This window comes from Scophthalmus maximus, chromosome 14 (genome assembly GCF_022379125.1).
Source record: "Scophthalmus maximus strain ysfricsl-2021 chromosome 14, ASM2237912v1, whole genome shotgun sequence".
In the NCBI taxonomy this organism is placed as follows: Eukaryota; Metazoa; Chordata; class Actinopteri; order Pleuronectiformes; family Scophthalmidae; genus Scophthalmus; species Scophthalmus maximus.
The window spans coordinates 7,473,938-7,501,089 of NC_061528.1; the positions used below are offsets into that span (position 1 = coordinate 7,473,938).

Genomic DNA, 27,152 nt, shown 5'->3' on the forward strand with positions numbered 1-27,152 from the left:
CCTTCCTGGTGACGGGTGGCTTGACGCGAGGTGGTTGAGGTGGAGGCGGTGTGAGCCTGCGACAGAAAAAATAAGCGAGCGGCAGGACGAGTGGTTCATGGTCCTGTCCGTGAAAGGAAAAGAAAAGAAAAGAAAAGAAAAACACAGAGACACCGCGAGGACATGTGGATTTAGCGCGTTAGCCGCGTCGCTTCAGTGACTCGCAGTTTGGTTCGTTCACCGCGTCTCGCCCCGGCGGTCCGTCCTCCCTGGAGCGAACACTAAGGTAAGAAGACCGCGACCGAGCGGCGGCTGTGGAAGTTGGTGCAGTTTGTGGACGAGCTACTTTTTTTTTTTTATTATTTGCCCTAGTCAAGCTTTTTGTGTAAGCGTCTTTTTAAAGAAAAACCTAACATACGCAGATATTCTCTCACGGAAAGTGCAAACACAGTCGGCGGTGAAAGTTGCGACGCGGATCGAGTCTTGAGCTCGTGTCACTTTCCACATTTGACGCTGCCTCTTTGTCTGTGGTCGCTGCACATTGTGCCCGCTGCTCGGTTCACACCGCGAGCTGCGCGTTCTCTCCTCGAGTTATTTCCACCCACACAACTGATACATAACGGTGTGAAATGTATTCACCCGAATAGTTTTTCAATGTGCACACAGGAGCACTTGTTAAGGGCCTGCGAGGCGCAGACGGCTGCAGCCAAGACATCTCTTGGTGTCGTTACTCATCTGTTCTGTTTGAGGAGTTTCTCTTCTCTTCACATACTTATTTTTCACTTTAAAATACAAAATACATTCTGTTGTACGTCTTCTGGTACCCCCCCCCCCCACACACACAAGGAGCCACAGTTGCCCCCAAAACACCATAGATTGGTTCGCTGGTGCCACATGCAGCAGAGCCTGTCAATAAGCCCTAGTGGCCGCTCGTGGTAACTGCACCGTGAATTCTCATCACTATTAAAGCTTAGGATTATTTAGCTTTTCTGGTGTTTTTGCACATTATAATCTTCTTTTATCGTCTTGCAGCGAGAGGGTGGATTGTGTGTGTGTGTAGGGCTGCAACAGTTGATCGATTAATAATCGACTACTAAATGAATCGCCAACTATTTTTGAGTAGTAGTTTGTATGAAAAAAATAAGTCAAAATTCTCAGATCTTAGCTTCTTAAATGTGAATATCTTCTGGTTTCTTTTCTCCTCTTTGACAGTAAACTAAATACCTTCGGTGTGTGGATGAAACAAAACATCAGGTTGGGGGTTTGGGAAACACGATCGACATTTTTCACCATTTTATGACATTTTTTGGACCAAACAACTAATTGATTAATCGAGAAAATAATCGACAGATAAATCGATAATAATCGTTAGAGGTGTGTGTGTGTGTTTGTGTGTGTGTGTTATTTCGGTTTTAATGCCCCTCTCCTGATTGAGGTCACTCCAAGTCACACTTCCTTGTCACACCTATTCCGCAGACACACCCTCTGCTGAGGGAACCATGGTAACGCAGAGTCTCTAGGACAAGGTTCGCTCAGCATGACAGGTATGTGGAAGGCAATCTGCTGGGCCTGTATAACAGAAACAATTTTTTTAAATGTATCTTTCATCATAAGTTAACAACCCTCAAGGCCATACAAAGTAAGTCAAAGTTAAAACTGGACTGAAACTCACTGGATTTCTTTTTTTTTTAAACAGCCATTTAGTCAGTTACTGTACTTTCATAATTGTTTTAATCAATTTGTTCTTTGAGTGTTTCTATTTCAGGCTCACTTTATACTTCATACTACATTATTGAGGGACATTTGTACATGTTTACCCCACTAAACTTACCTGAAGGCTAAAAATGCTGGTTACGTTGCCAACTATGATTTTACATTTAATTGAAAATCTGAACTCAGCATTTGTTTTCAAAGTGCCATTGCTGTCTTTATTTCGGTAAATAGTTATTAGCAGTTATTCTGACTTTAACCGATATAGTAGATTGGATGTAGGAGAAAATTAATCAGCAACAATTATGAATTTGTCATCTTTGGTTTTGTGATTTCTCACTTTTTTGTGACATTTTTTCTAGCCTGAACAATTCCTCAAAAACACAATGGGTACAGTAATCATTAATCGAGATGTTTGTTAGTTGCAGCCTCGCCCTGTTTCTACTGTATCCAGATTGACATTGAGGTCTTGTTCTTGAAGGAATTTATGGTGGTCAAGGATTGTTCCTCTGTCAACCATTTACCTGTTCCTGCCTGTAAGGAATATGACTCTTGAAAGTCAAATATATGTCGAAGCATAGATCATTCACCGCTTCTTGGAATTCAGTACGATAAGGACGTATTTCGTGACGTATAACATACAGCTTACTGCACTTTTTTTAGTTGAAAAGATGAAAATAATCACTGTTGTTTGTGTAAAACTGAATCAATTAATCCATCAGTCAGAAAAAGTATCAGACGAAATATTTAGCAATCATTTACATAATCAGTTGTTTTTCAAGTAAAAAAAACGTGAGAATTTGCCACTTTCTCTCTTTAATATCATGAATTTTCCCTTCTACGGTATTGGACAAAACAGCAACCAACAAATCTAGACATAAGAAAAATTTGAATTGCACTATCAGTTATTTGCAGACCTACAGTTGATGTGCGAGTCAGTACACAGGGGCCCTGGCAGATAGAAGAATCTTTTTCCAAATGAGTCACGTCCTAAACCTCACAGAGAATAACTAGTGCTGCACTCAAGTGGCCCCTTACTAAATTAATAAAAAACAAAAAACAAAAAAAGAGAAAAAAAAGTCAACCTCAAGGGAGTTGCTCCATAACATCCTGTTACCAAAGAAAAACTAAAGCATGTTTTACAATAGTTTACAGTTGAGTTGTGGTGTTTATTTTAAGACATAGCGGAAAATTGGCCAATCCAACATAATGATTCATACATAAATATAATTTCATATTGTCCTCAAGTAATTAAATCAGCCCTGTGTGTACTGATAACCAACATATTATCCAGGTTCATTAAAAGGAGAAAGGGAGGTGTGTGAATGCCTTATGTAAATAAATTGCCGTCATATGATAGTTTCTAATTCTCTTGATATGGACCATGTGAATGCACAATCTAACAGCGGATGGGATTCAAAGTGGTGCTGCAGCTTCAGACTTGTTGGTAGATGATGAACTGACGTTTTGAAAATCAGCTCTCATAATGGCTTTTGTGTGAATGTGAATTAATAACCGTTTAAATATATTACCCTATCTGCCAATTTTGGGGTTTGGTGGGATTATTTTTCACATCACTTGACAAAGGCATAAAAATGATCCCCCCCCTCTTTGAGATCGGTTGTCATTTTAATTAACACACAAAAATTAGCCATTTGGGCCACATCGAGCCAAATCCTCTTTTCGTTTTTTTCTCTCTCTTATTTTAATTGCACGGCTACGAGCCCAGGCTAATTACTCTGCTTGTCTTTCTCTCATATGATGCTTAATGGGCCTAAAATGTCCTCACACGCTGTAAGTGATGATTAAAATTCAAAGTGTTGTGCTCATCTGTTGCTGTGAGTAGGTGTTGCTGGAAAAATACATTAACGGGCTTATTCTTGTATACAAATGGTTTATAACTGTAAAAACTATGATAAGTAACAATAAAAAAACGCTCAGATTTTCATAATGTAATTGGCAGTTAAGTAATTTAAGAGCAACTCTAAGAGCAGGGCAAAATGTCTTTTCATTTTTGCATGTGCACGCTGTTAGAAAACAGTTTCGAAGTTGATTGCATCTTAAACTCTAAATAGATTTATATGCCACTTCGATAGAATTAACTACGCGTGTTTTTTTTAAACATTTTTCTTTAATTTTTATTGTTGCTGAGACATATCACTTCATTGTGTTTGTGTCTGCATGTTTTATTTTACATTTTTTTGTCCAGACATCCCAAACAAAATAACATAACTTTTTACGTGTCAATAATAGAGTCACTACAGTCTGCCTCTCCTGAGTTTATGATGAAACAGTTTTCTGTTCCTCTGAAGATTTGTGACTTGATATCCTTCACTTTTAGTATCTCCAGTCGTCCTCAGTGCCGCTGGGGAAACCACGCAATGAACAGAGATGAGTGTCAAACTCTGCTACCTTTTCCATTTTCAGTCATCAACAGTGGGCGTGTTGATGACTGTAAACAAAAATGTATTATTATCATCATCATCATTGTATTATGACTTATCGTCATCGTGTCATCATGTCTACCCAGACACCACAGAATGATCAAGATTTTCCTCTTGGTGCGAAGGCGTCTGACTCCGGAAAAGGTCCGGACCCCAATTTCTGGACATAGAGTTCATGACAGAGAGTTCTTGTCTGAAAACAGCTTAAGACGGTCTCCATGGCAAACATCGTATTTTACATCAGAAACTAAAGGTTGTTGTTGATCATGTTAGCTGAAGTAGAGTCTCTTAAGAATGATCCATACATGAGCATTTGTCTCTTTTGTCTTTATTTTTACACATTAGTTTTGTCTATGGCTCTGTTTTCTGCTTCGTATTGGTTCTCTGTCCTTTTCCTTTAGTTTGTCCACCCTCTCCTCCTACTCGACTTTTATTATCAGCTCACTCCTCCGCCACCCGGCTCGAGTGTTCCTCAGTCGATGCCAAAACAACTGAACTAACAGTCTGTTGGCCTCAGTGTCCCAGTGTCACCACTGGGCACCAGGCCTAATCCTTCTCTGGGACACTGAGGGGAAGACCAGGAAGGGAAGGGGGTGAGACCGAGGGAGGATGGGAGGAAGGGAACTGGGAGCAAGTGGAGGTGGTTATGGCACAGTCGTGCAGTATCTCAGCATTACACTCACTCCGTCAACGGAGCCACAGCTGTGGACTTGGACGGTGCACGATGTTGTCAAGCCCTGAGATGGCATGAGAGGCCATTACTGAAGCGAGAGCGTGTGAATGTAGGAAACGAGAATGTTTCAGTTGAAGAAAAAATCTAAATGAATGACAGTCATCTGTGTATTTTGGACTTTTAATTTTTCTTATTTCTTCTTATCAAATGATAAGATTTCAGTAAATCTTCCTTCGGTCTTCAGATAGATTCCTTCGGAGATTTGAATTCCCCCTCCCTCCACAGACACACACGGCTATAAATTTATAAACAGGCTGAGAACTGCTCATTAAATTGTAATCAGCGGTCTGTGACTCCCCCACACTGTCCCCCTGTGTGTTGGGGGTTCATATTACATAGCAGAAAATTGGTACTTTAGACCATTAAGAGAAACGGAGTGATGCGTGTAACCCAACACTTTCTTAGCTGAAGAGTGTAAAATGTACAGTAGTACGTGATCTGCCTCTGTGCCTCTGCACTCGCATGCATGCATGTACAAATAAAGTATTACAGCTTAAGCCATTGCAAATAGCATAAAATCTGAAATCGTAATTATTAACCAGTTCAAGTCTCTCAAACAAGAATATTTCCAATTAATTTGAACGATTAAGAAATTTATCAAGAAAACACTGGGGATGCACTGACCCTTTCTCACCGGTACATTTTTTGAGCAGCGACATCAGCGATGTTTTTCCCAAAATGTTAAATTTTAATGTGTTAAACAAATTGAGATCAATCTTCTGTGTGTAACGTAACGTGTGGTTTATTAAATTGTGACGGTTCAATGGATCACCCTCATAACCACAGACATATGTCACTTTTTTGTGTAGTGCGTGCACAGTTTGTTCAGGAAGTGAACTGCGTTGTGACCAGATAGACCGTGAAGTCGGGCTGTAACTTTTTTCCAAAAGTCAAGTTCGCAATTGATATGAAATTTGACATGCATCACTAATAAAAAGTTGGAAAGAACTCACAGTAAATTATGTTTGTTAACCCATAAATGTTAACCACTGCTTTCTCATTTAAACACATTGATTAACTAATAATCGCACAATGTGAATGACAGCAGCGGAAAGAACAGTTTAATTTGGATTGTTGAGGTTTGGACGACACATGCTTTATTTGATATGTTGGAACATTAGCCGTTCAGCAGCTCAGCATCTTGTTCAGATGCCGTTGTCTTGTAATGTAGAAGCTAGACGTTGTGACATGGAGTGAGGGCCGTGGCTCGTACGTCACCAGTTGAGCTGTTTTTGTGAGTTTGTTTCATCGTGTTTTTTTTTCTGCCGAGGCTTTGACAGGCCCTTCATGCTCTAATTGATTTAATTAAGTGGACGTTTTCCCCGTTGGCCGTGCTGATGCACAAAATGTCAGTATGCACATAAACATTGAGTTATCTCGCCCCAGAGCACAAGGGCTGTTTCCTATCTGTATTTCACAGAATGATCCGCGATCCAACCTCCCCTCCAGCCAGTGTTATACTTTTACGCATCTGTGAGGACGCGAGGGTCCAATAAGGTCAGATTGACGAAAATGTACTCATCAGGGGTTGGTCGAGAGACTCTGTGGCTGGTAACCACCAATGAGTTGTGTCTGCGCGGACACTGGTACCAACTGCGCATGAGCTGAAAAACAAAAATGGTGTGCGAGGAGGTCCTCCGCAATGTGGAGTGCGATACAAACAACCACATATTCCCTGGTGTCTGCAGCTGTCGGTGAAAGCGTCTGCAATGCAGTATAACTGATGCCTTTAGACGATCACAGCCCACGTTACGTCCGTGCCTCCGAGGTTCAGCCTCACAACAATCTCTCCGCCCATTCATGTGCAGGCTCCGAGAGGCAGCAATGCTCTCATGAGGGTTTTCACTAATGAGCGAATTAATGAATCGTTCCTCGGGCGGCTCACTTTTTGTGATGGGTCTTATTGATTCCTATGAAAACCTTGTCACTTCAGGGTCTATTTGTTTGAATGTTCATTTTGACTGAAACAAACAATACTACTCTCGTAAAAAGAACAGCAGTGTATTATAACTAAAGTTTGAAGAGCTTAGCAGCTTTGTAGGAAATGTGTAACGGAAGGAAAACGTAAGATGATCCGAAATTGTATCTGTGTGACTCTCCGACATACTCACATGTCTTTGTATCACATGGTGTGAAAAAACAAACTCAGAGTCTATAAGCATACCCACTGGTTGCCAAGTTGTTTGTTTTGGATTAAAAATTATTTTCGTCACTACGAAAAAGTCCCTTGAGAGCAAGCCCATGGGATTTAAGCTTACAGAGAGAATCAAGAATGTGTTCCTAATAAATTTCTTAAAACAACAATTGTGAAATTGTGAAAGGCAAATTGCAAGTTGCCGGAAAATTACACAATGAGCAAGACAGGACACAACAAAGGGCGAGCTAATGGCTGCATACGTGAATCAGAGGCCTGGCTTCTGAACCGGCAGGTTTTCTGTCATTTTTCATCCGATAGTCAGGTTGTGTGATCCGTTACATGCCGGACTAAACTGTGCAAGGCTGCATTCAGACTGACATTAACTCTGCTATGTAACTTGAAATTGTTGTCAATCATTACCACTCTGTCCGTTTTATTACATTCGTTTATAGAATTTTTTTAGAATTTTTTTTTTTTTTTGCCACACGACAAGTCTGGAAAATCATAAAAACTAGTTTTCATGGATCACGTTTGATTGGCCTCTTAATACAGCCTGATCTCGTTGGTAGATACTGTGCCTTTATTCTGCCTCACTTTTCTTTACATAAGGTACAAACCCAGAAAGAGGTGGGGAACTGTTGTTCTGGCATTAATCCGGCACCGGAGGTAGTCACTGAACCAGAGTGATGTCTGTGTTGCAGCGACAGTCGGCGTGGCGGGGGACAGATACCGACTCTGTCACATCTCTGATTGTGGAAATCTACAATGCTATCTTAAATCAAACACCGGGGCAACAATGCGTTGGTTTGTTCGGCTCAGTGTGAACGAGGAAAGATGGCACAATGAGGCGTCCTCGCATTTTCTTGAACACACGGGTGGTTCTGTCCCAAGGCGGAGCTGCATTTCATTGTCCTTTTCTCTGCAGCTGTGATTCATTTACAACATCCCCAGCTGAGTGTCTTGTTTTTGAAATATTGATGAATCTGTCGAGTGACATGATCCACAGAATTAAGGGCTGTGTTTTTTCTTTGTCATTAGAATTCTCTTGAATCTTCCTCAATCTTTTTTTCTGCTGTGAGGTTTTTATTTTACACCATGTTGATTTGTGCTGCTTGGAAATATCTATTGACCTCTGAATGAATTGAGTAACAGCTGTAGTAGTTCCTATAAATAGTCTTTGTATTTAAAAAAAATAAATATTTTTGTCTTTTCCCCAGCTCAAATCTTAGCTCATATCTCACAGCTGAATCTGGTTGCAGGCGTCATATGAAAGAAAAACTCTTAACTGTTCATATAGATATTGTTCAACAACAAGGAGACGTCATGTGACCAAGCCTCCGTGAACTTCAGTCAAAACCGCGGCTACACCGACCATCTGGACAACTGTCGGTGCTCATCGTGGCCGATAATTCACTGCTCATGAATTTTGCATGAGGACACATTGACGCTTTGACAACAACAGCTCAACGTCGATAATTCTACACTTAATACTTTTAAATTATTTTAAGGAGGATCAATCAAGTGAAACACCAGTTCATGTAATGTTTAACATGAAGGCTGTAAAGACTTCCTTTCTTCAGCTAATTTGCCCTGAAAAATGCTGCTGTGTTGCGTGCATCGGGGTTGAGTTAGTTGCTGAATGGAGCAATATGATTGGCCTCTTCCAATCCATTTGCGCCCTTTCTGTCTCTCACACACACACACACACAAACACGCACACATGACGACTGCCACAGGAAAATCCTTCCCTTCTTTATGAGACGTATAGCTCGGAGTGCCACAGGGGCCTCCTGAGAATTCAAGACTGCACACATACACAATATTTGGCCTGTGGAGTCTTTATTTCCTGCTCACTATTTCTCACACACACACACACACACACACACACACACACACACACAGTCATACACACTTGCTGCAAGACATCTGTTTACCCTATCTGCTGTTTTGCCTTGGCAGATCCACAGTTGCTTCAGCGTGACCTCTGTCTTCCCTCCGCAGTGCGCAGCGGAGGCCCGCTGGCAAATGCTTGCTGAGTGGGGTGCTTCACTGTTTTATGTGGCAGCAGTTCAGTGGAAGGAGGAGTGATATCAGCCGCATGTTAAAGAAGCAGAAATGCAATCCTGTCACAAGAAATGACGGGCAGCATTCGAGTGTCTCGTAAAATGTCAACTTGTGCAATTCCTGTGGTGCTGAAAACCATAACGACGATGACAATAAGAGAAGCATTTAAACTGTTAAAATAATCTAATAACAAAGTTGCTCATATGATTTAGAGATGTGTCTTCTGTCCACAGTAGGGAGCATTTAGCAAGGTCCTTAAAATCCTCATATTAAACTCGAGAACACAACTTTGTTCTTGGTGGTCATCTGCTACCCTGGTTTTCAAGGGCTCATCACCCACAGAGGTTGACTAGGACATGGTGGCAACACTAGGGGATGGTGCTCCTTCTTAAGGTGAAGAGGTCGACTGCTGAATTTAAATGTGTCAGAGAGAGTACGGAAGATGACCGCAGTTGACAAGATCCGACCTCTAGATAGAAGGGATCCGCATGCTCCACGACTGCTGGACTATGTAGGAAGAGACTGAAATATAAACCGCTCACTCTATCTTAGGCCGTGAACTTATCAATCACCACTTGCAACAAATTGTCAGTGTTGTGTTCCTATCTTCCTCTGCCCCCCGAGTGGCAGAAAAATCAATTGGGTCCGGACATTTCCCGCAGTTTGCCTTTCACATATGACGAACGCAGCAGGAGATCATCTGAGTCAGAAGCGTTTACACCAACAGAGCATAGAGCATGCAGTAAGATCTTTGGGTAGTTGCTTCATATATTCATTCCCAGAATTTTTTTTTCTGCTGGCAGATCACTGTCTTCTCCAGAGATTTCACAAAGCCACTTCTGATATCGTTAAGGGGTCGCCAGCATAAAGCTCCCACCGAGCGCGTCTGCCATTTTCATATTCACCATAGGGTTCTGTTACCCCAACGGCTCTGACGTCAACGCAAGGTTATGTAACATAGACAAACAAACATGTGCAAGAAGGACATACCAGTAACGACTCCCAGCTCATGCTCCTTCAAAGAGTTTTCCCACGTGTCTCGGAAAATCCGGATAAATTTAGCTTGTTTCTCATGGAAAATAAATAACAAGAATGAATGTTGCAGAAAATGTTTTCTCTTCCTTGAAAGTATTTTGGTGAATTTTTCACCTTTTCCGTTTGCTGAAAACAGGACTTGTATCCCCGTAACTGGGAAACTTGAGATGTAAGAGTCATGGCATTTATGTTTTCAGAGCATTTTAAAATATATTTTTAATCAAACGATATGTCACATGTCATGTGTCATGTCACAGTTCATTCAATTTAATTCAAACATTTGTCCTGCAGTCTTTCCGAAGGACGTTATGGAGTTGGTCTGAAACATATTTCCACTTCAGCTTTTGTGCAAGTTCTCCAACTATAGATTGCATATCTAGATTCTTATAACTTTCATGAAATGATTTACACGATTTACATTCAGTTTGTATAATCCACTTTAACCGGTTTATTGTTTGTGGCTCAGACTGTTGAATTATTCCCAATAACTGTCCACTCAACCGTTGACTTTATGTAAACAGCCTGAATAAATGATCCACATATGCGCTGAGGACAGTTTTAGGCGTTCAACAGGTTTGCGTTGTGTTGTTGCACAAGTCCTTCTGCATTGCTGTTGCTGCATGTGTTCTGTCTTGGGAGCCCTCAAGGTGTAGTTTTCTGATCAAAGAGAATAATTCAGATCCAGAGCCGATAGCGGAGCAGAGCAAAGACCTATGGAGCAGAAGGTACACAGAGGAGGTGAAGCTCAAGCTGGGAAAGAGTCAACAGGGGTTTGTGTTGCTCAGGGAAGAAGAGAGGTGATTTAAGAGAGTTTCAGAGGACTGTTCCTGTGCTGTGTTTCCACACGAGCTAACCTCGTTTTACAACATATTCTTTCACAAGTTGCTCCCGGCGTTGGTAGTTCTAAAATGAAGTTGGCAGCCCATTGGTTGACGTTGAGTCTCGAGTGTTGAAACCTTTCAGAGAAAGGTTTCAACACTGTGTAAGAGAACTAAACCAGCTACTGACTTCTTCACAAACTCACGGTGAAATACTGTATTTGTTTATTCATTTTACAACAGCCAGTCTGTCATTTAAATCTGAACGAGGAGCAGTTCACAAAGCTGTCCAGCTTTCTCACTAATAAAATATATATATTTTTCAATTGACTGTAATGAGATGGAATCCTGAGGATGATGCTGATTCCTCTGTTTCATAGTGTGTGAATGATGCCTACTTTTGCACAGTTGCTACCAAACATTAAACATTTATACTTAGATATAGTCAAGAATTGGGGTGGGGGAAGTAATCGATTCATAGCTACATCGTGATTCTCTTTTGAGCGATTATGTCTCCATAAAGAAAAATTAATAATCTGAATTTTACAACTCAATTTCGCTGCAAGCGAATGAGGCCCAATTCACTCCCCTTGCCTTCACCCACCTACTTAAAAAAAATGCTGGCGGGATTATCATTAAATGTGTGAATTAATTTTGTGAGGATCTGCTAATCCACAACTGACCTTCTGACCTTGATTTTGTATCTCGTCCCTCCTCCTCACTGGTTCCTCAAGTGATTACTACTATATATTAAATGGACAACAACAAAAAAATCTCATAAATCTCTTCTCATCTGTGTATTTTGATCATCCATAAATGAACCTGTGTATCACAGCTGTCACATATGGAGCAGCTGTCTTTCCTCTCGTCGCCATGGTCACCCACGTGTTTTTAATACAGCTGAATTAATGATTTGGTTCTTGTCATTTACATAATTATCACATTTTCATGTGAGCGAGTATCACACACTGTAGTGATTTGATGACGGGCTATAAATGCTACCTGTTGATGAGGCTTACAGTGTTTCCTACTGCTGTGTTGAGACGTCAATCAAATTCCTATTTTATGATGCTGAAGACAAAATCAACACAGATGCAGTTTAATGTGGAGAGAAAAGAAACACTGGGCCAAACTTGCTTGTTTCTGAAGCTTTTAACATTTACGACACAAAGTCCTCGGGTTGCTGTGAAGAAACTACACAACTTGCTGCCTTGTGATCGTGACTGTCTAGATATTTCACCTGCTAGAAAATGTAGGTCAGGAGGCGACGAGCCTCTCGAAATGTGTCTTTGAAGAGTTCACACAGCGATTGCCGACTGCCGATCAAACACCGATTTGGCTCCGATCTTGAACTTTTGTTGGTGAGTTCCAACATTGGTCGGTTAGTGAAAAAACTGGCAAAAAAATTGTGTAGTGTGAACCAGGCATGAGGCCGTGGTCATTTACAAAAAAAACTGTTTTCATGTGATTGAAGTCGATCAAAACTAAACCATCTCAGTCACAACTGATTCATCTAATGTGCAAGGTATAGTTTTACTAAAGTCAAGAACAAACCCTCACTCTCAACATGAATGCAGTTTAATGTGAAAAGTGTGATCCGATCTGTGATTACAGAGCAGAATAGAGGAGACAGCTTTTTTCTCCTTGACATTTTGACCCCAAGCAAACTTTGATCATATTTCTTTAAAAGCTCTGTTCTCTTCCCCACTATTACTGCACTGGAGAAGGATTTTGAAAACCTCCGTTTTTTGAGAAGGGCCTTGGAGGATGAGTATTTAGAAAAATACATTTTTATTTACAGAGTGTAGTTCAGTTTGAAAACAATACTATAGCTTATAGCCATTGCCACATCTTTGGTGTTTGACCTGGGAGTGACTCCTTATTCATCCACACCGTTTCTTCTCCCTCTCTCTCTCTGTTTGTGTGTAGAAAACACAAACACAGCATCACCTCAGGTTCTTCTGTGTCCTCCAGTCGGAGGAAAACGAGCAGCGTTGTACATCAAAGCTGTTTCACTACAATTGCCCTGCCGTGCTTTACAGCGCTAGCCTTTTGTTGTTGTGCCTGGGGACATGTACACCAGACTGTCACATACAGAGGTAAAAAAAAATACAGTCTTTTCCTCTTTACATTTGAACAATAGCTCCAAAAAAGGAAATCTATACTACTAGGTAATAGCTCGTAGCAGAGAGAGGTCGTGCACTGAGGATTGAGAACTCAGAAGAGGATTCTCATTATGTGCTCAAAGAGCAGGGAGACGTGCAAAGTGAATAAACATCGCACGGTCGTGAAAGGAGGTAAGTGGCCATCAAGGAGTAGAGACGACCAGTCTGCTATTTACGTCTGGAGAAAGGGGGAAGAGGCATTGAACATTGCTTGTCGTCTGCCAGTTCAATCACAATAATGGAAAATAATATTAAATTACGCAGATACTAATTGAAACAGCATCTCAATAATGTGGACCTTAGTTTGATGCTTCGGCTGAAAATACCATCAACACCATCTGTCTGCGCAGATAATGTGTGAAGCCGGGATTAAATAACAGTGTAGTGCCATCATCTTTTGTTGTCAGAATAGGGTGATAAATGCACATTATGAGATACATAAAACATGTTGGCAACACCTTTTCAGAAATGATAGTACTATCATACAAGGGTCTTATTGGTAGACTCTTTGACTTCAACAGGATAAACAATAACCACCACTTGGTATGTGCAGAGTCTACATTCACCCTTTGTGTTGAAGGAATGTTGATCCTTTGTAAATAAATATGGAAAATCAAAGAGAGGACGCACAAAAGTCAGATTCTTGCTTACGGGAGCACCCACCCCCGTCAGTGGAAATGGGACCACCCAGCGACTGTTGTCATGGAGACCCACTCAACAATGTGGACTCTTCCTAGGAGAAGAGGAGGAGGAGGGTTGAAGTAATGAAAGTGAGAGATAACCTGTAAAGAGGGGGTTTGGTGGGGTGAGGGAAGGATCTGGTTGAAGAAAGAAGGGGATTCCACGTGTCTGTCATCAAACATTTAGACAAGAGTCAAAGCATTTTTCTGTAGAACTCTGTGAAAGTGCAGCTTTGGATGCTAAAATTGACTCTGATACAGAGCAATAGGCCTCCTACTAACAATTGTTTATACTTATTATATATATTTGATTTGTAATTAATCATGTGGTCTCTAAAATGCCAAAAAATATTGCTAGATGACAGGGTGGTGTCTTCAAATTGCTTGTTTGGTCCAACCCACATTTCAAAAACCAAGTTTATGATATTGAAGCAGGGATCGGGCATCAGTTTGGCATTTTTTTCTTGAAAATGAAATGTTCTTTTGCTTGTAACAATTCATTGGTTATCAAATTTTTGAAATACATGCACACGTTTGGTTTGGCTGCGCTGCACTAGGGCTTGGTATTGTATGAGATTTTTTGATACTGCTGCCAGTACAATACCTAAATTGTTTTTGACAGATTTTGATAGTTGGTTCAACGGAAACATTTTGGTCAGATGCCTGAAAGAACCATAAAGTAATGCCTCCGTAAAATGACCTCTACAAAACGCTGACGGGCTGTGTATGTATGTGAGTGACAGATTGAGAGCTTGTTGGAGTTATGAAACATCGCCTGCTTTGCAATATTGTTTATTGGGCTTTGTTAATAACACAGGATCAGAAAATACACGTTGAAAACATTGTTTGCATTGACTGCATGTAAAAGTCATGTTAAAAACACTGCTCCAGCCCAGTTTTCAGTTAGAGACCAATCGCTCTGTGAAGAGAAGATCGTGCCTCTTTAAAATCCCAGAAGCTCGTCCACAGTGGCCGTAACACTGAGTCCGACTTCCTCATGTTTCAGTCTGTGTAGTTCAATCCAAATGCTTCAGATGCTGATTGTCAGTAGGGAGTGAAGCAGTCCTCCTTCCTGTGAGAAGTAACTACTGCAAATAGTGTGAAGTGGAGGGGGGGAGGTGGACATGTTTTCCTATTGCCTGAATCCTGGCTGTCTTTGACCTGAATGCCAAACACAGAAAGCTTTGCCAGACGTTTTTTTTCTTCTTTTTCTTTAAACATCCCCTTTTTTTTAAAAAATAATCCTCTTTTACTTTCCCTTTCTCTTTGTGTGTTAAAAGAGCCTGTGAGCACCACCGCCCCCTCCTCGGTGAAACCCAGCTCAGCAGTTTGTCACTCATCTTTCCCCTTTTAACTCTCTCAGCGGAGGAATGGGGAGGTCATGAGGAGCGTGAGCTCTCGGGCTTTTCCCTTTCTGAAACCCGGCTGTCTCCCAAATCTGTTTGTTTTCTGTTGTGAGTATTTGTATGCACCCCCATGGGGGGAAAAAGACGCTTTTGTTAAACCGTCTGATTTATCTATTAAACATATGAAGGAGACTGAGTCGGTGGCTCTGATTAAATGACTTCTCTTTGAGTTTTTACCCACAGCTGATTGAAGCGCTAAAGGTTTAAGCCAAGACGGTCAGATTGATTTGTGTACGAGTCTGTCCTCATGGATTTCATGTCACGAGTGAAGGCACGTTTGCAGGCATCTGAATGAGCAGTGGTATAGCTGCCACTCTGACATACACGATTGCCCACAGAGAAAGATCGACTCGACTTGGAGTGGCGTTCCCATCAGTCTGCCCAATGAGCAAGGTTGTCAAGGAGACAGAAATTTGTATCATGGATGAGGGGAGGAAAAGTATCATGCTATGACGGAAGAAAAGGCGTTATTCTTCCGTCTGACGTAAAGTCACAAGGGGAAAGAAATGACTCCAAAGAAGAGGGATAGGGATCTATATTGGATAGAGCTGGAGGTCACAGCTGGCATGTTTGACATTGTTCTTTGGAAAAAATAATCAAAAAGATTAATCAAGTATCAAAAATAACTGCGGCTTAATTTTCTATTGATCAACTAATCGATATGTGATTGCAGCAGGAATTCAAAAGCTAAACTACTGTTGAATGCATTCTCTGACTGCAGCTCTCATCACTATCCCCCCATATTACAGTAGAAAATGTTTTATATGTAAGAAAAATAAGCTCATACGGTTCAGTTAATTACAGCACGACCTGCTGACAATCGCCCGAATTAAACTTCTTCACATGGATTCATAAAGTGCTCACAACACAGCATTACAGTTGATGGTTTGTGGCTGAATAGCCAGCGTGAACATAAACACCAGAACTACAAGGCACCAACATAATTGTTTTTTTACTGGGTGCCGATCGACTGAATCGCACCACAGGTGTGAAAGTGACCTTGAGCTCGGAGGCCTGCACGACGGCGGGAATCACCGCTGGGTAGAGGAGGAAAATGAAAAGGGAAGGAATCCCGCTAAAAAGGGCCGGATTAATACCACTGAGCACTTCTGAGCCGCTTTGTGTTTCAATATCTCACATGCCACGGTGCATATTCCGAACAGGCTTCACCAGATTTTCTCAGGCATTCATCCGCACCGGGAGGAACAAATGCAATGAAATGGAAAGAAAGAAGTTGCCTGGTGTAATCCAGCAGCTGTAGCCTGAGGCAGATAGAGACCACAGCACGCTCACATACCCCCCCCCCCTTCTCCAGGAAGCGTTGACGTCACCATGCCTCATCTTGTCATAAATCTGCCCTCTTCCATTTCTATTGCCTGCGCCTCTCCAGAGAATCACAGCTGCTGCGTTTTTTTCTTCTTCTCCTCCCCCTGAATGTCGACCTGACCCCCTCCATCTTCTTCCCTCTGCTGCCTTTGTAGCTGCAGTCAAAGCTGTCACATCTCAGAAATCTGAGCAACTTAACTCACAGTGAACTTGACATAAACCCTCCCCGTGTTGCGGAGGCGCCTCCTCCTCCGCCTCGGCCGTCCCTGTCCCGGCCTGCGGAGAAATCCAGTTTGACAACTTCAGTGGCGGCAAGCAGAGGCACATTTCTGGAGTGCAATGCTTTTGCTCTAGAAACTGTTGCGCTTGAATTTTTAAGGCTTGCGGTAGCGATGGAAAGTTGCTATTAGACAGTGTCCTGCTGCAGGGAAACACAACCCTGCCTTTTTTTTCTTCTCCTGACAGTTACTGTAAGAATGTGTTCAGTAATGTCCGTGCCGACTGTGGTTGTGGTCATCGAAGTGGAATCAAACATCTTCAGTGCTTCAGAGTGTTTCCATTTGCATTTCATAAAATATAGCCTACACACACAGAAATCAATTGTTCCACCAGTAATGGAATAATTTTTTGCTCTAAATTTGCGCAGCTACACTTTCCACGAGTCATAATCCTCTTCTGTGAATTCTCTGTCCTTCTGAAAGAATAAAATTATAAACAACAATATGATTAAAGGGAACACGCAGTCACCCTGCATCTTTAAACGTGTTTCATTCCTCTTGTCTAGTCTGTGGAAAACTATGTATTGTTGTGCACAAACACCAAATATGCACGGCCATGGCTAATTCTCACCCACATGCTTTCCTGGCGCACACAGTAATGAATTCTGTTTTTCCACTTCCACTGTGTTTGACTGTGGAGTATTTATTGGGAAACATATGACATATCATCTTTAAATGGCTTAACCTGATACTATTATTGAACATGTGCTATAATGTCCCACAATAACTACTGATGGACTTGATGGAGATTAGATGATACAGGCAGGTTTTTTTTTCTTATTCAACACAATCTTTACAGCATGACTATTCAATCAATATCTTAGAATTCATATCTTCAGAAACCTTTTTTTTTGTGTGTTTTTCTTCCTTTATTTATTCCAGTGATCTTATTTCCAGCTGCGGTTTATTATCTCAGCAGTCGGCTAAATATATACTGGCTCGCTCGGATGGTTCATGCCGTGAGACGGCTTTTATCGCAGAAGAGGTTTTTCACAGAACCGGAATGAACAAAAGAAAAATCACGTCAAACTTCCCCCAACCTCTACATGCATATTCCCAGAATAGTCCCATTTTCCATTTGGCTCACTCCCTCCCAAAACAGATACATGTAATTTCTCAGAAGTTGAGGTGACCCGGCAAACCCACGTCATATCACCTCACCTAAGGCCTGGTGAAATGGAGCGTGCAACTGCGCACTGTCTGTCTCCAAAACTAATAGGCAAGTCTCTCTCTCTCTCAATCTTAATAAACATTGTGTTTTAAAAATCAAAAAAAAAAAATCTCTCTCTCTCTCTCTGTGTGTGTGTGTGTGTGTGTGTGTGTGTGTGTGTGTGTGTGTGTGTGTGTGTGTGTGTGTGTGTGTGTGTGTGTGTGTGTGTGTGTGTGTGTGTGTGTGTGTGTGTGTGTGTGTGTGTGTGTGTGTGTGTGTGTGTGTGTGTGTGTGTGTGTGTGTGTGTTGCTCTCTACCAAAGAATCCTTCTCAAATGTGCTTTCTTTTGTTTTGAGGCTGAATGATGCATTTTGTAGCAACAGTTCTGTTACTGTCCTGAAACCTGTGTGTGCTTTATCATATTTTCAGCTGCATCCTCTGCAGTTACTCTTGATGATGATGATCCTGTGGTCGGGTCAGCAGTTTTGAGATTTCGCCATAATCTTTGTCCCAAAAGAATTATCAGTTTAATTTCACTGAATATTACCGCGCTAACCTTAAACTCGTATTGGGCCGGAAATTTGTGATGAACTGGCAACCTGTCCAGGATGTATCCCGTCTAAAGCCCAATGTGAGCTGGGGATAAGCGGTTTAAGAAATCGTGTGCATGGATGGATATGGATTATTTTGTAATGACTTGTCATTTGTCACAGCACTACTGAGCCACACACACACACACACTCTCACGTGCCTCACATATTTTTTCGTTGTGTAATAGAAAATATTTTCCTGTTTAGTTCCAGCCTCTGTTAATAATTTGGCACAAAAGATCCTCAATTAATAAGGAACCAAAGAAGAACTCTGTATCTTTTAAAATGTGAATCACCTAATAGATCCAGTCATTAATCCAATCAAACACAGTATTTCATAATATCATAATACCATTTGAGGGGGGTAATGTCTATAAATGGTAACCTGAACCACAATATTTCACTCTTTTTTGACTGCTGTATACCTCCGTCTGTGTGGCAGTGTGTGACGTGTCATGCTCCTCGGCTCACTCCGGCCCCCTTCCCTCTCCACAGGGGGACTCCATGAAAGATGACAGAGGAGGTGATTGTTGTAGCCAAGTGGGACTACACGGCCCAGCAGGACCAGGAACTTGACATTCGCAAAAACGAGCGTCTCTTCCTCCTGGACGACTCAAAGACCTGGTGGCGCGTTCGCAACGCCGCCAACCAAACGGGGTACGTGCCGTCCAACTACGTGGAGCGCAAGAACAGCCTGAAGAAAGGCTCGCTGGTGAAGAACATCAAAGACACACTGGGTAAGGAGAATCATTTAGTCTCGCTCTGCTCCGTTAAAGGTCGCCTGTGTGTGGGACACTGTCAGTAGATTATTTTTAATAAAAGTGGAAAATCCCTGTTTGTGCTCCCTGGTGGAAGTGATGACATGTGGCCATAAACAGTGTTCAGTTTGTGTGTCAGTCTTCTCAGAAGTAACGTGATTCCCTCAGGGATCCTGTTGAGTTGGCCGTTGCTCTCAGCTGTCAGCACAGGGTCCCTCAGTCCCTCAGTGCCCCAACCGTGACTCCAATATATTAAACTGCCTATTTTACAACTCACAGTTTTCCTACCTGTGAGTGATCAGCAGCTTTAACCTTTTCCCAATTATCTTGTGTGTTGGTATTTAATTATTTTTTTTGATATTTATCTGTGTGCGCTCTCTGGGCACAGCTGTCTGAAAGGGTAACGTTGCCTCCGAGTCTTCAACTCTTGCTTCAAAACAAACCCCGTCATATCACTTCGGGCCTCATTTAAATTGGTTTAATTTATCACGATAGTGAGATGAGTTATCTCATGACCAGCTTCTAACAGATATCAGGCTTTCGAATTGTATGTGATCCAATTAATTTTCTATAATTTTGGGGAATTTGGAGATAAGGGCACAGAATTATTGGGGGCTGTTGAAGCGTCCTAATCACTGGTGCCGTCCTGCAGCCGCAGAGCACAGATCCCAAAGACGAGACGACAGAGACAGAAGGAAGCCTCGACAAAATAAGCTGCCGTCAGTTGTAGACTTGGTGCTAAACTGGGATGTTGGTTTTCAGCTCAAGTCAAGAATGTAGGAATTCATTTTTAAAAATGATGAGAATGGAGAGGGATGAAGGGGAGTCTGGTCTGATATGCTGATTCCTCTCAGCTCTGTGAATACAAACCCCTCGGGGGGGAAACTGTGGCTTTATATGGGCCAGCATGGCACAGCCTTCCACTGTCGCCCTCACCACGGCTCATTGTGTGCAGAGACGACATGCATCTCCACTTCACTCCCCTTGTTCGATACAGTGCCCATCATATCCCTTTCTTCTTTCCCCACTAGCCATTTTCATATTATTGTCAAGGGAATCTGAAGTAAACTTTTGCGATGTCGTGAAACAGGATAGAAAAAAGATTGGAATGCAAATGAGCGTGTTTTCCATCGACTGTTTGTGGAGCGAATAAGCTGCGCTGTGACAAACAAGACTAAGAAGAAGTAGAGGTCAGAGACAGAAGTGGAAACAAAACAAGTTTTTTGCCAACCGCCAATAAAACTTCTAAGAGGAGGAATTATAAATCAAACCAGTCGCCTTGGCCATCTGTGAGAGAAAAAATTAAAAAACTGGAGAGAGTTGTTTTTGCTTTTTTTTCAAATTGGACAAGCTGTTGTTATTAAAATGTCTCAGTTAGTATATTAGCTACTTCTTCTCCTCTAGAAGAAGATGGCTCGTCATGTGTTCCTTTTTTGGAAATGGCATTTCCATCTTTCTTTTGAAAAGGGAAAAAAAAAAATTTGTGTAGTGGAGAATATTTTATATTATATTTTTCTCCTTTTGCTATTGCCATCAACCTTTTCTAATGCGATTTTTCAAAAATGCAGATGAGAACATGTTGAAGGAAACAAGGCTGATGTAGTCAGTCTGCGTTACTATGATCAGTAGATTGATCAGTGGAGAAATCAGCAGCCTGCGCTGCAGTGATGGATTACCTCTCTGTCCCTGACCATGTTACATATTGACTACAACATTATGGCCTAGTTCCATTTCAGACTAAGTAGTTTGCTCCCAGCCGGCAGCTCTTCGGTGTTAAAAGCCTGAGTAAATCCAATAGGCGAGAAACATTTTCACAATGAGGTGATGAGCTATAGGTGAGGTCAGGGGCTAATGGAACTTACTCACACACTCGAATGGAGAATGTGATTGGCTGACAGCGCGGTTACCTCATCCCTTTCATGGTCACCGGCTCCCTTTTCTCTCCTTTCCAGCTCTTTGGTGAGTCAACTCTGTGATCATGGACCTTGCAGATACTCTGTGATTAGTGTCATCTGCAGAGTTTCCTCCTCATTTACTGCGCTTATTTATTTTTTTCAATGTGGTTGTATCATCCACATTATTCAGCCAGGCAGAATTGAATTGTAAATGGCCGCCTGCTGCTTTCTGTCCCAGTTTCCTCTCACAGGAAATAAAAACAGTGATGGGGCAAAATAATTCAGCAGTGGTCCGACTCGCTGCTGAAACTGGGGCAGTGCTCACTCGTACAACATAATGGCAAGATAGATTTCTGTCTCCACCTTTGTTTTAACTGTTAATGTGTGTCGCAGTGCACGTGGGTAAATGTGAGGCTGTGTGAAGAACAGTACTGTCAATTTGCAGGAGTTCAGCAAAATGTTCTAATTTCCAGCTCAGACAAGCAGCTGCAAAAGGAGGCGAGAAACACGGAGCCGTATAAAAGCACAATATGTTATCTGCATCAGTTGAGTCAGAAAGCTCCTAATAAAGGCTTCTGCTTCTGTTTGATCCTGCAAATATCCCTTGTCTGTAAATGGTCTGTGCAAAGCCCGGCAGGTGTTAGGATTTGTGGAGTGTCACGGTGGCCTAGTGGTCTAAGATGAACACAGGATTTAAAACTGCACGTCCCCAGTGTGATTCCAGCAGGTGGCTTCTGTTGCACGTGACGTGGTTTTAGTTGGTCCGCACTGAGGCATCACGACTATTGGACAGATTGCCATGGGATTTTGTGCAGACGTGTTCCATGACAATTAATGTTATCAATGAACACCACAATTAATGTGCCGATAATCACTCAAATCATGGGAGTATAGCTATTTTCAGAACTCTAGGAAATGTCCATTAAATTGGGTCCTCTTTTTGGATTTTTCCTGTTTGCGTTTGACAAATACAGGAGTAGATTTTTCCGAGTCAGACGCACTCACAGGAGGCAGGACATGAAGATAATTCCGCTGCGGAAGGCAGTGTTTTTGTTCACAGTCATCAACACGCCCACTTGCTCGCTGTGAATCATCCGGTGATTCTCCTACCGTATTCTGTAAAATGTCCGGAGCAACCTTTTCGGACATTTGCGTTCTCACATACAAGCCCCTCTGGAAAATCTTCTGTAAATGTCCGGACTTCAGTTGGGGAAGCATCTTATGGGAGTTGTCATTGCTGTATGACTCTGTGGTGGACGGCTGATGTACAGTAGAAGAGCAGCAAAAGCAGTGATGGTTTTCTAGCACAGAGAAGAAACCCCAGATGAGGGGTTCCACTGGCCAACGTCAGCAGGTCAGTGCGACAAAGACAGGGATGGTCAACATTTCAAAAGGGATGCAAAGGATCTGCACTCTGGCTGCAGAGGTTGAAGAGCAAGCATCATTGCCCCAGTCTCAGTCTTGTTCATCTACTTCATTCTCCACTGCATTATGTTCAGTAAAGGACAAATGCCAAAACAGAATCTGCTGCAATGCTGCATGTGCATTTGCATGCTGTGTAGGCTGCTGGCTTTGTGTACCAACTCCTGTATTTGGATTTAGTTTAAGCACTAGTCTCATTGAAAAATATTTTCTCAGGGGCTTCTTAGGGGCTCATCTCAGGGCGGTAATGTATTTAAAAACCCTACGGCACTAGTGGAATATTAAGAACAGCAGCACTGTTAAGGCTATTTAGAAGGTCACATTATTGCTCATCTCTTTGAAAACCATAGCACTCACTGACACAATGCTAATGCCTCATTTAAAGGCCAGGTTGTGCTTTTTTTTTTTTTACTGCACACACACTTAAAACCCGCCAGGTGGGTGGTGTGGCATTGTGTGGACTCATTTAGTACAGTGACTCCACACTGCCCTTCCACTGTAAAGCCAGCGAGTGAAGCAATACGCCGCAACGCGCAAGTCATCGAGGCTTTTCATCGAATCACTTCCCTCTGAGTCAAAGCCCTTGGGCCTCGAAAAGTCGAGTCTCCTTCTGCGAGATGAAGAGGCAGGTGAAGGTTGGGAGTGGATGTGTGGGAGGAGGGAATATAGCCTGCTGCTGCTGTAACAGGCCGGCGCCTTGAAGTGGAAATGAGCGAAGAAGAAAGGTGCGTGCGTGCATGTTGCCTTCTTGTCTTTCTCTCCTGAACCCCGCGGTAGCGACAGTCAATTTTATTTTTCCGATGGGACCACCTGAAGTCTGCCCAGGAGCCACCCTTTGTCTCTGGCTCGCAGCCAGGGGATGCAGAATCCGGCTCGCGCAATTCAAACAGCAATCAGAAAACGTCGGATACACACACTGCTATCCATAAACATGATCTGCTTGTTATTCCCGTCTCATCCCTCTCCGTTGCGTCTTTTTGTCAGCTGCGGCCTCTGATCTGCTCGGTCTACTGTTTGTGTGAGAAACAGCTGCCAGGGGACCCCCCCCCCCCCTTTCTTTCTTCACCGCTCTCCTCTTTTTCCCCTCTGCCAACAAGTTTCATGCTACTCGCGGTGAACCCGGCAAATCTTCCAAACAATTCAAACGTACCATTCAGCGGTGACATTTCTGTGGCATTTCAGCGGGGCTCTGTGGCACACACTTGGGTGATTAGCTGTCAGGAAACCCACTTCAGTCATTAGGAGCACGCACGAGCATATGCCGACTCCAGCATCAGCTGTCAAATAAACGGTTTAAATGTTGTCAGCCCGCGTAGTGCGTCGTTAATATTTGAACGCGAAGAGGACGAACCTCCTCGGTTACGTTCAGCTGAGGTACTTTAGAAACTCAGGGTCTAATTGAAGTCTGCAAACACGTGTTTTAAAGACTCGTTCTATGAAAGAAAATGAACGCGAATGTCAGAGACAGGTAAGACAGGTAAGACAGGGGCCGACTTTGATCCTGCATATGCCTGTCATTATCAAGCCCATGGTGCCTGCCCCACTTTTCTTTCCCTCTCTGCACCACCTATTTTCAGCCTTCTGATTAGTATAGATGTGTGTACGGTGTGTGTGTGTGTGTGTGTGTGTGTGTGTGTATAGAAGGCGTCGGCAGAATACCAAGTAGATAATGAGCTTTGATTTTGCAGTTTTTTGCGTAAAGGGACGTGGGGATTTCAGCGCAGTCGATGTGATAATTCTATTATCAGAAGTATCGACCTGTCCTCAGCCACCGAGGCTCCTCTCAGGATAGTCTGTGTCCTTTACTTCTAAAGTAGTTCTCTTTGCTTCTCAGGGCCCATGCGTGGGATATGCAGCCTCAATAAGTGTCCTGCTGACCTAAACTGCCTCCGCTCCCAGAATTCTTAGCTCCATAGAGAAGTTTTGGTTTCTTGCAGCTCATTGTTTTGATTTTAGGATTTGATACACTCTCTCCGTTGTCGTCATTGTTGTTTATGGCTGCAGCAGTTTTCAGTAAAAATATTAAAAAAAAAATTTAAAAAATGAATTGGTTTTCGCAAGTCAACTAACCAATTGTCAAGTGTGACTCTCACTGATCTTTTTCTAGCTGTTACTATCTTCACTGCTTCTCTCTTCGTGCTGCAGGTTTGGGAAAAACCAAGCGGAAGACGAGCGCCCGCGATGCCTCGCCGACACCAAGCTCAGATACAGAGTACCCCTCCAATGGCACCGGGGGTGGCGGGATGGGAGGAGGAGGAGGAGCTGCGGAGAGAATCTACGACATCAACATCCCCGCTGTCGCCAAGTTTGCCTATACGGCGGAGAGGGAGGACGAGCTGACCCTGGTCAAGGGAGCCCGGGTGGTCGTGATGGAGAAGTGTAGTGACGGCTGGTGGCGGGGCAGCCAGTCGGGCCGCGTGGGCTGGTTTCCCTCCAATTACGTCCAGGAGGAGCTGGAGGGAGCGGACGACAGAGGAGAGGGAGATTCGTCGCGGGGTTACCCCGCGGGGTCTCAAGGGACTTTGTTGGCCAACGGGCGTGCGGGCGGTGGCGGGGGAGTGCTCCACCTAGTCCAAACGCTCTACCCCTTCAGCTCTGTCACAGAGGAGGAGCTGAACTTTGAGAAGGGAGAGGTGATGGAGGTGGTTGACAAGCCTGAGAACGACCCCGAGTGGTGGAGATGTCAGAACTCACGTGGCATGGTGGGCCTGGTACCGAAAAACTATGTGATGGTGCTGGATGAGCGGCCCGGCCTGCCGTCCTCCACGTCGAGCTCCCCGCAGAACCAGCCGGTGGCACCAGCGCGCACAGGGAAGTTCGCCGGGCGGGACTGGTACTACGGGAGCGTCACCAGACTCCAGGCCGAGAGTATACTCAACGACCGAGGGGAGGAGGGCGACTTCCTCATACGAGACAGCGAGTCATCGGTGAGTCTGTCTCGTATATTCTTCTTCAGGAAGAAGCTGGAAATATATTTCCAATTAGTTTATTTTTCTTTAGGAATTATAAGATTGAAAATGCAAAGTTTGGATTTAAGTGTTTTTCCTATAGGACTAGACAAGAAGTGGGAAAAAAAGGGAAAAGAAGATTAGCCAAGATTAACCAATCCGACAAGATTAACCAATCAGACACAAGAATTTCACCTAGAGATCACCCTTTAATAAATTCTTAATTAGATATTGTTTTCATAATCCATGAATTTGCCTATAATTTTCGCTATTAATCGTTTTGCCTGCAATGCCAGTGGACATCATCATATGACTTATTATGTCCAACCAACTGTCTCAAACACGAAGAGAGTCAGTTTAAAATAATATTTTTTTTAAAGCAGTAAATCCTCACATTGTAAATGATCACAAAAGATAAAAGAAAAATAGTTCCTGGTTAAATTTATATTCGTTAATAAAATTGGCTCCCGTTTATAAAATCTGTGAAATCACACAGAAAGATGAATCTAGTTCATACATTGTGATGAAATATTTCAAAACTGGGTGAAATGGGAACAAAAAGAAAACACAGAGGGAAAATGCAGCAGCTTGGTAAATGTGAGAATATACTGCCACCTGCTGGCACAAACCTTAAAATGTCATTGTCTTCCTTTTCTGTTCTAACCAACAACTCTCTCTCTCTCTCTCTCTCTCTCTCTCTCTCTCTCTCTCTCTCTCTCTCTCTCTCTCTCTCTCTCTCTCTCTCTCTCTCTCTCTCTCTCTCTCTCTCTCTCTCTCTCTCTCTTTCTTTCTTTCTTTCTTTCTTTCTTTCTTTCTTTCTTTCTTTCTTTATTTTCCAGCCCAACGATTTCTCCGTGTCCCTGAAGGCAGCCGGTAAGAATAAGCACTTTAAAGTGCGGCAGTCGGACGGCGTTTTCTGTATCGGCCAGCGCAGGTTCAGCTCCATTGACGAACTGGTGGAGCACTACAAGAAAGCCCCCATCTTCACCAGCGAGCATGGAGAGAAGCTGTACCTGGTCAAAGCGCTGCTGTGATTCGCACACCCACACACGTACACTGGATCTCACACACACACACACACACACACACACACACACACACACACACACACACACACACACACACACACACACACACACATTATACTAACGCCACTCCCCTAACTGTCTTAACTCAAGCCTTAGCTCTGAACCCTCTCGCTGTGGCGTCTGCACCACGTCCAGAAACTGAGACCAGAAAGTCTTTCGAGCTCTACAGCTGAGCAGCAAACCACCAAGACTTCTGACACTATGTCTGCCACTTCCGCCGGCCGCATCCTTCATGTGCAGCACAGTGCGGAGAAACAATTCTCTTATTCTGGATGTGCTGAAATGCAGTCTGCTAACACCCGCCGCCAACAGGACAGAACGGAACAAAACGGCCGAGGCCTTGCTGGGGGTTGAGCTCTCCTTCTACATGATTTCCCCATTTACTTCCACGCACATTGTAGGTTAAACCATTGCTCTTAATCCACACAGAAGGACGGGCGTCATCAGTTCGACAAGGACTCGAACCTCTGAGGGACCTGACCGCGATGTTGTCCTGGCCATTCTTTTATTTTTGTCTGTTTTTTTT

General features: G+C 42.9%; 1 protein-coding gene across 2 annotated transcripts; it reads left to right on the top strand.

Annotated features, from left to right (window-relative positions):
• nck2a (NCK adaptor protein 2a) lies at positions 1-27,147 on the top strand. Of its 2 annotated transcripts, XM_035603879.2 has the most exons (5): positions 1-265; positions 1,456-1,523; positions 19,011-19,252; positions 24,736-25,517; positions 26,378-27,147. In XM_035603879.2, exons 3-5 carry the CDS (start codon positions 19,027-19,029, stop codon positions 26,570-26,572), a joined length of 1,203 nt encoding a protein of 400 aa, XP_035459772.1. In that variant the 5' UTR covers positions 1-265; positions 1,456-1,523; positions 19,011-19,026; the 3' UTR covers positions 26,573-27,147. The 2 variants fall into 2 exon arrangements, with proteins under 2 accessions (XP_035459772.1, XP_035459771.1); XM_035603878.2 differs by lacking the exon at positions 1,456-1,523.
• Positions 27,148-27,152: the final 5 nt, after the last annotated feature.

Excerpts from the sequence above, each read along its gene's own strand:
- nck2a (XM_035603879.2), top strand. The coding sequence starts at position 19,027 with ATGACAGAGGAGGTGATTGTTGTAGCCAAGTGGGACTACACGGCCCAG. Across the intron at positions 19,253-24,735 it reads GAACATCAAAGACACACTGG|GTTTGGGAAAAACCAAGCGG; the intron begins GTAAGGAGAATC and ends TTCGTGCTGCAG. Across the intron at positions 25,518-26,377 it reads TACGAGACAGCGAGTCATCG|CCCAACGATTTCTCCGTGTC; the intron begins GTGAGTCTGTCT and ends TTTATTTTCCAG.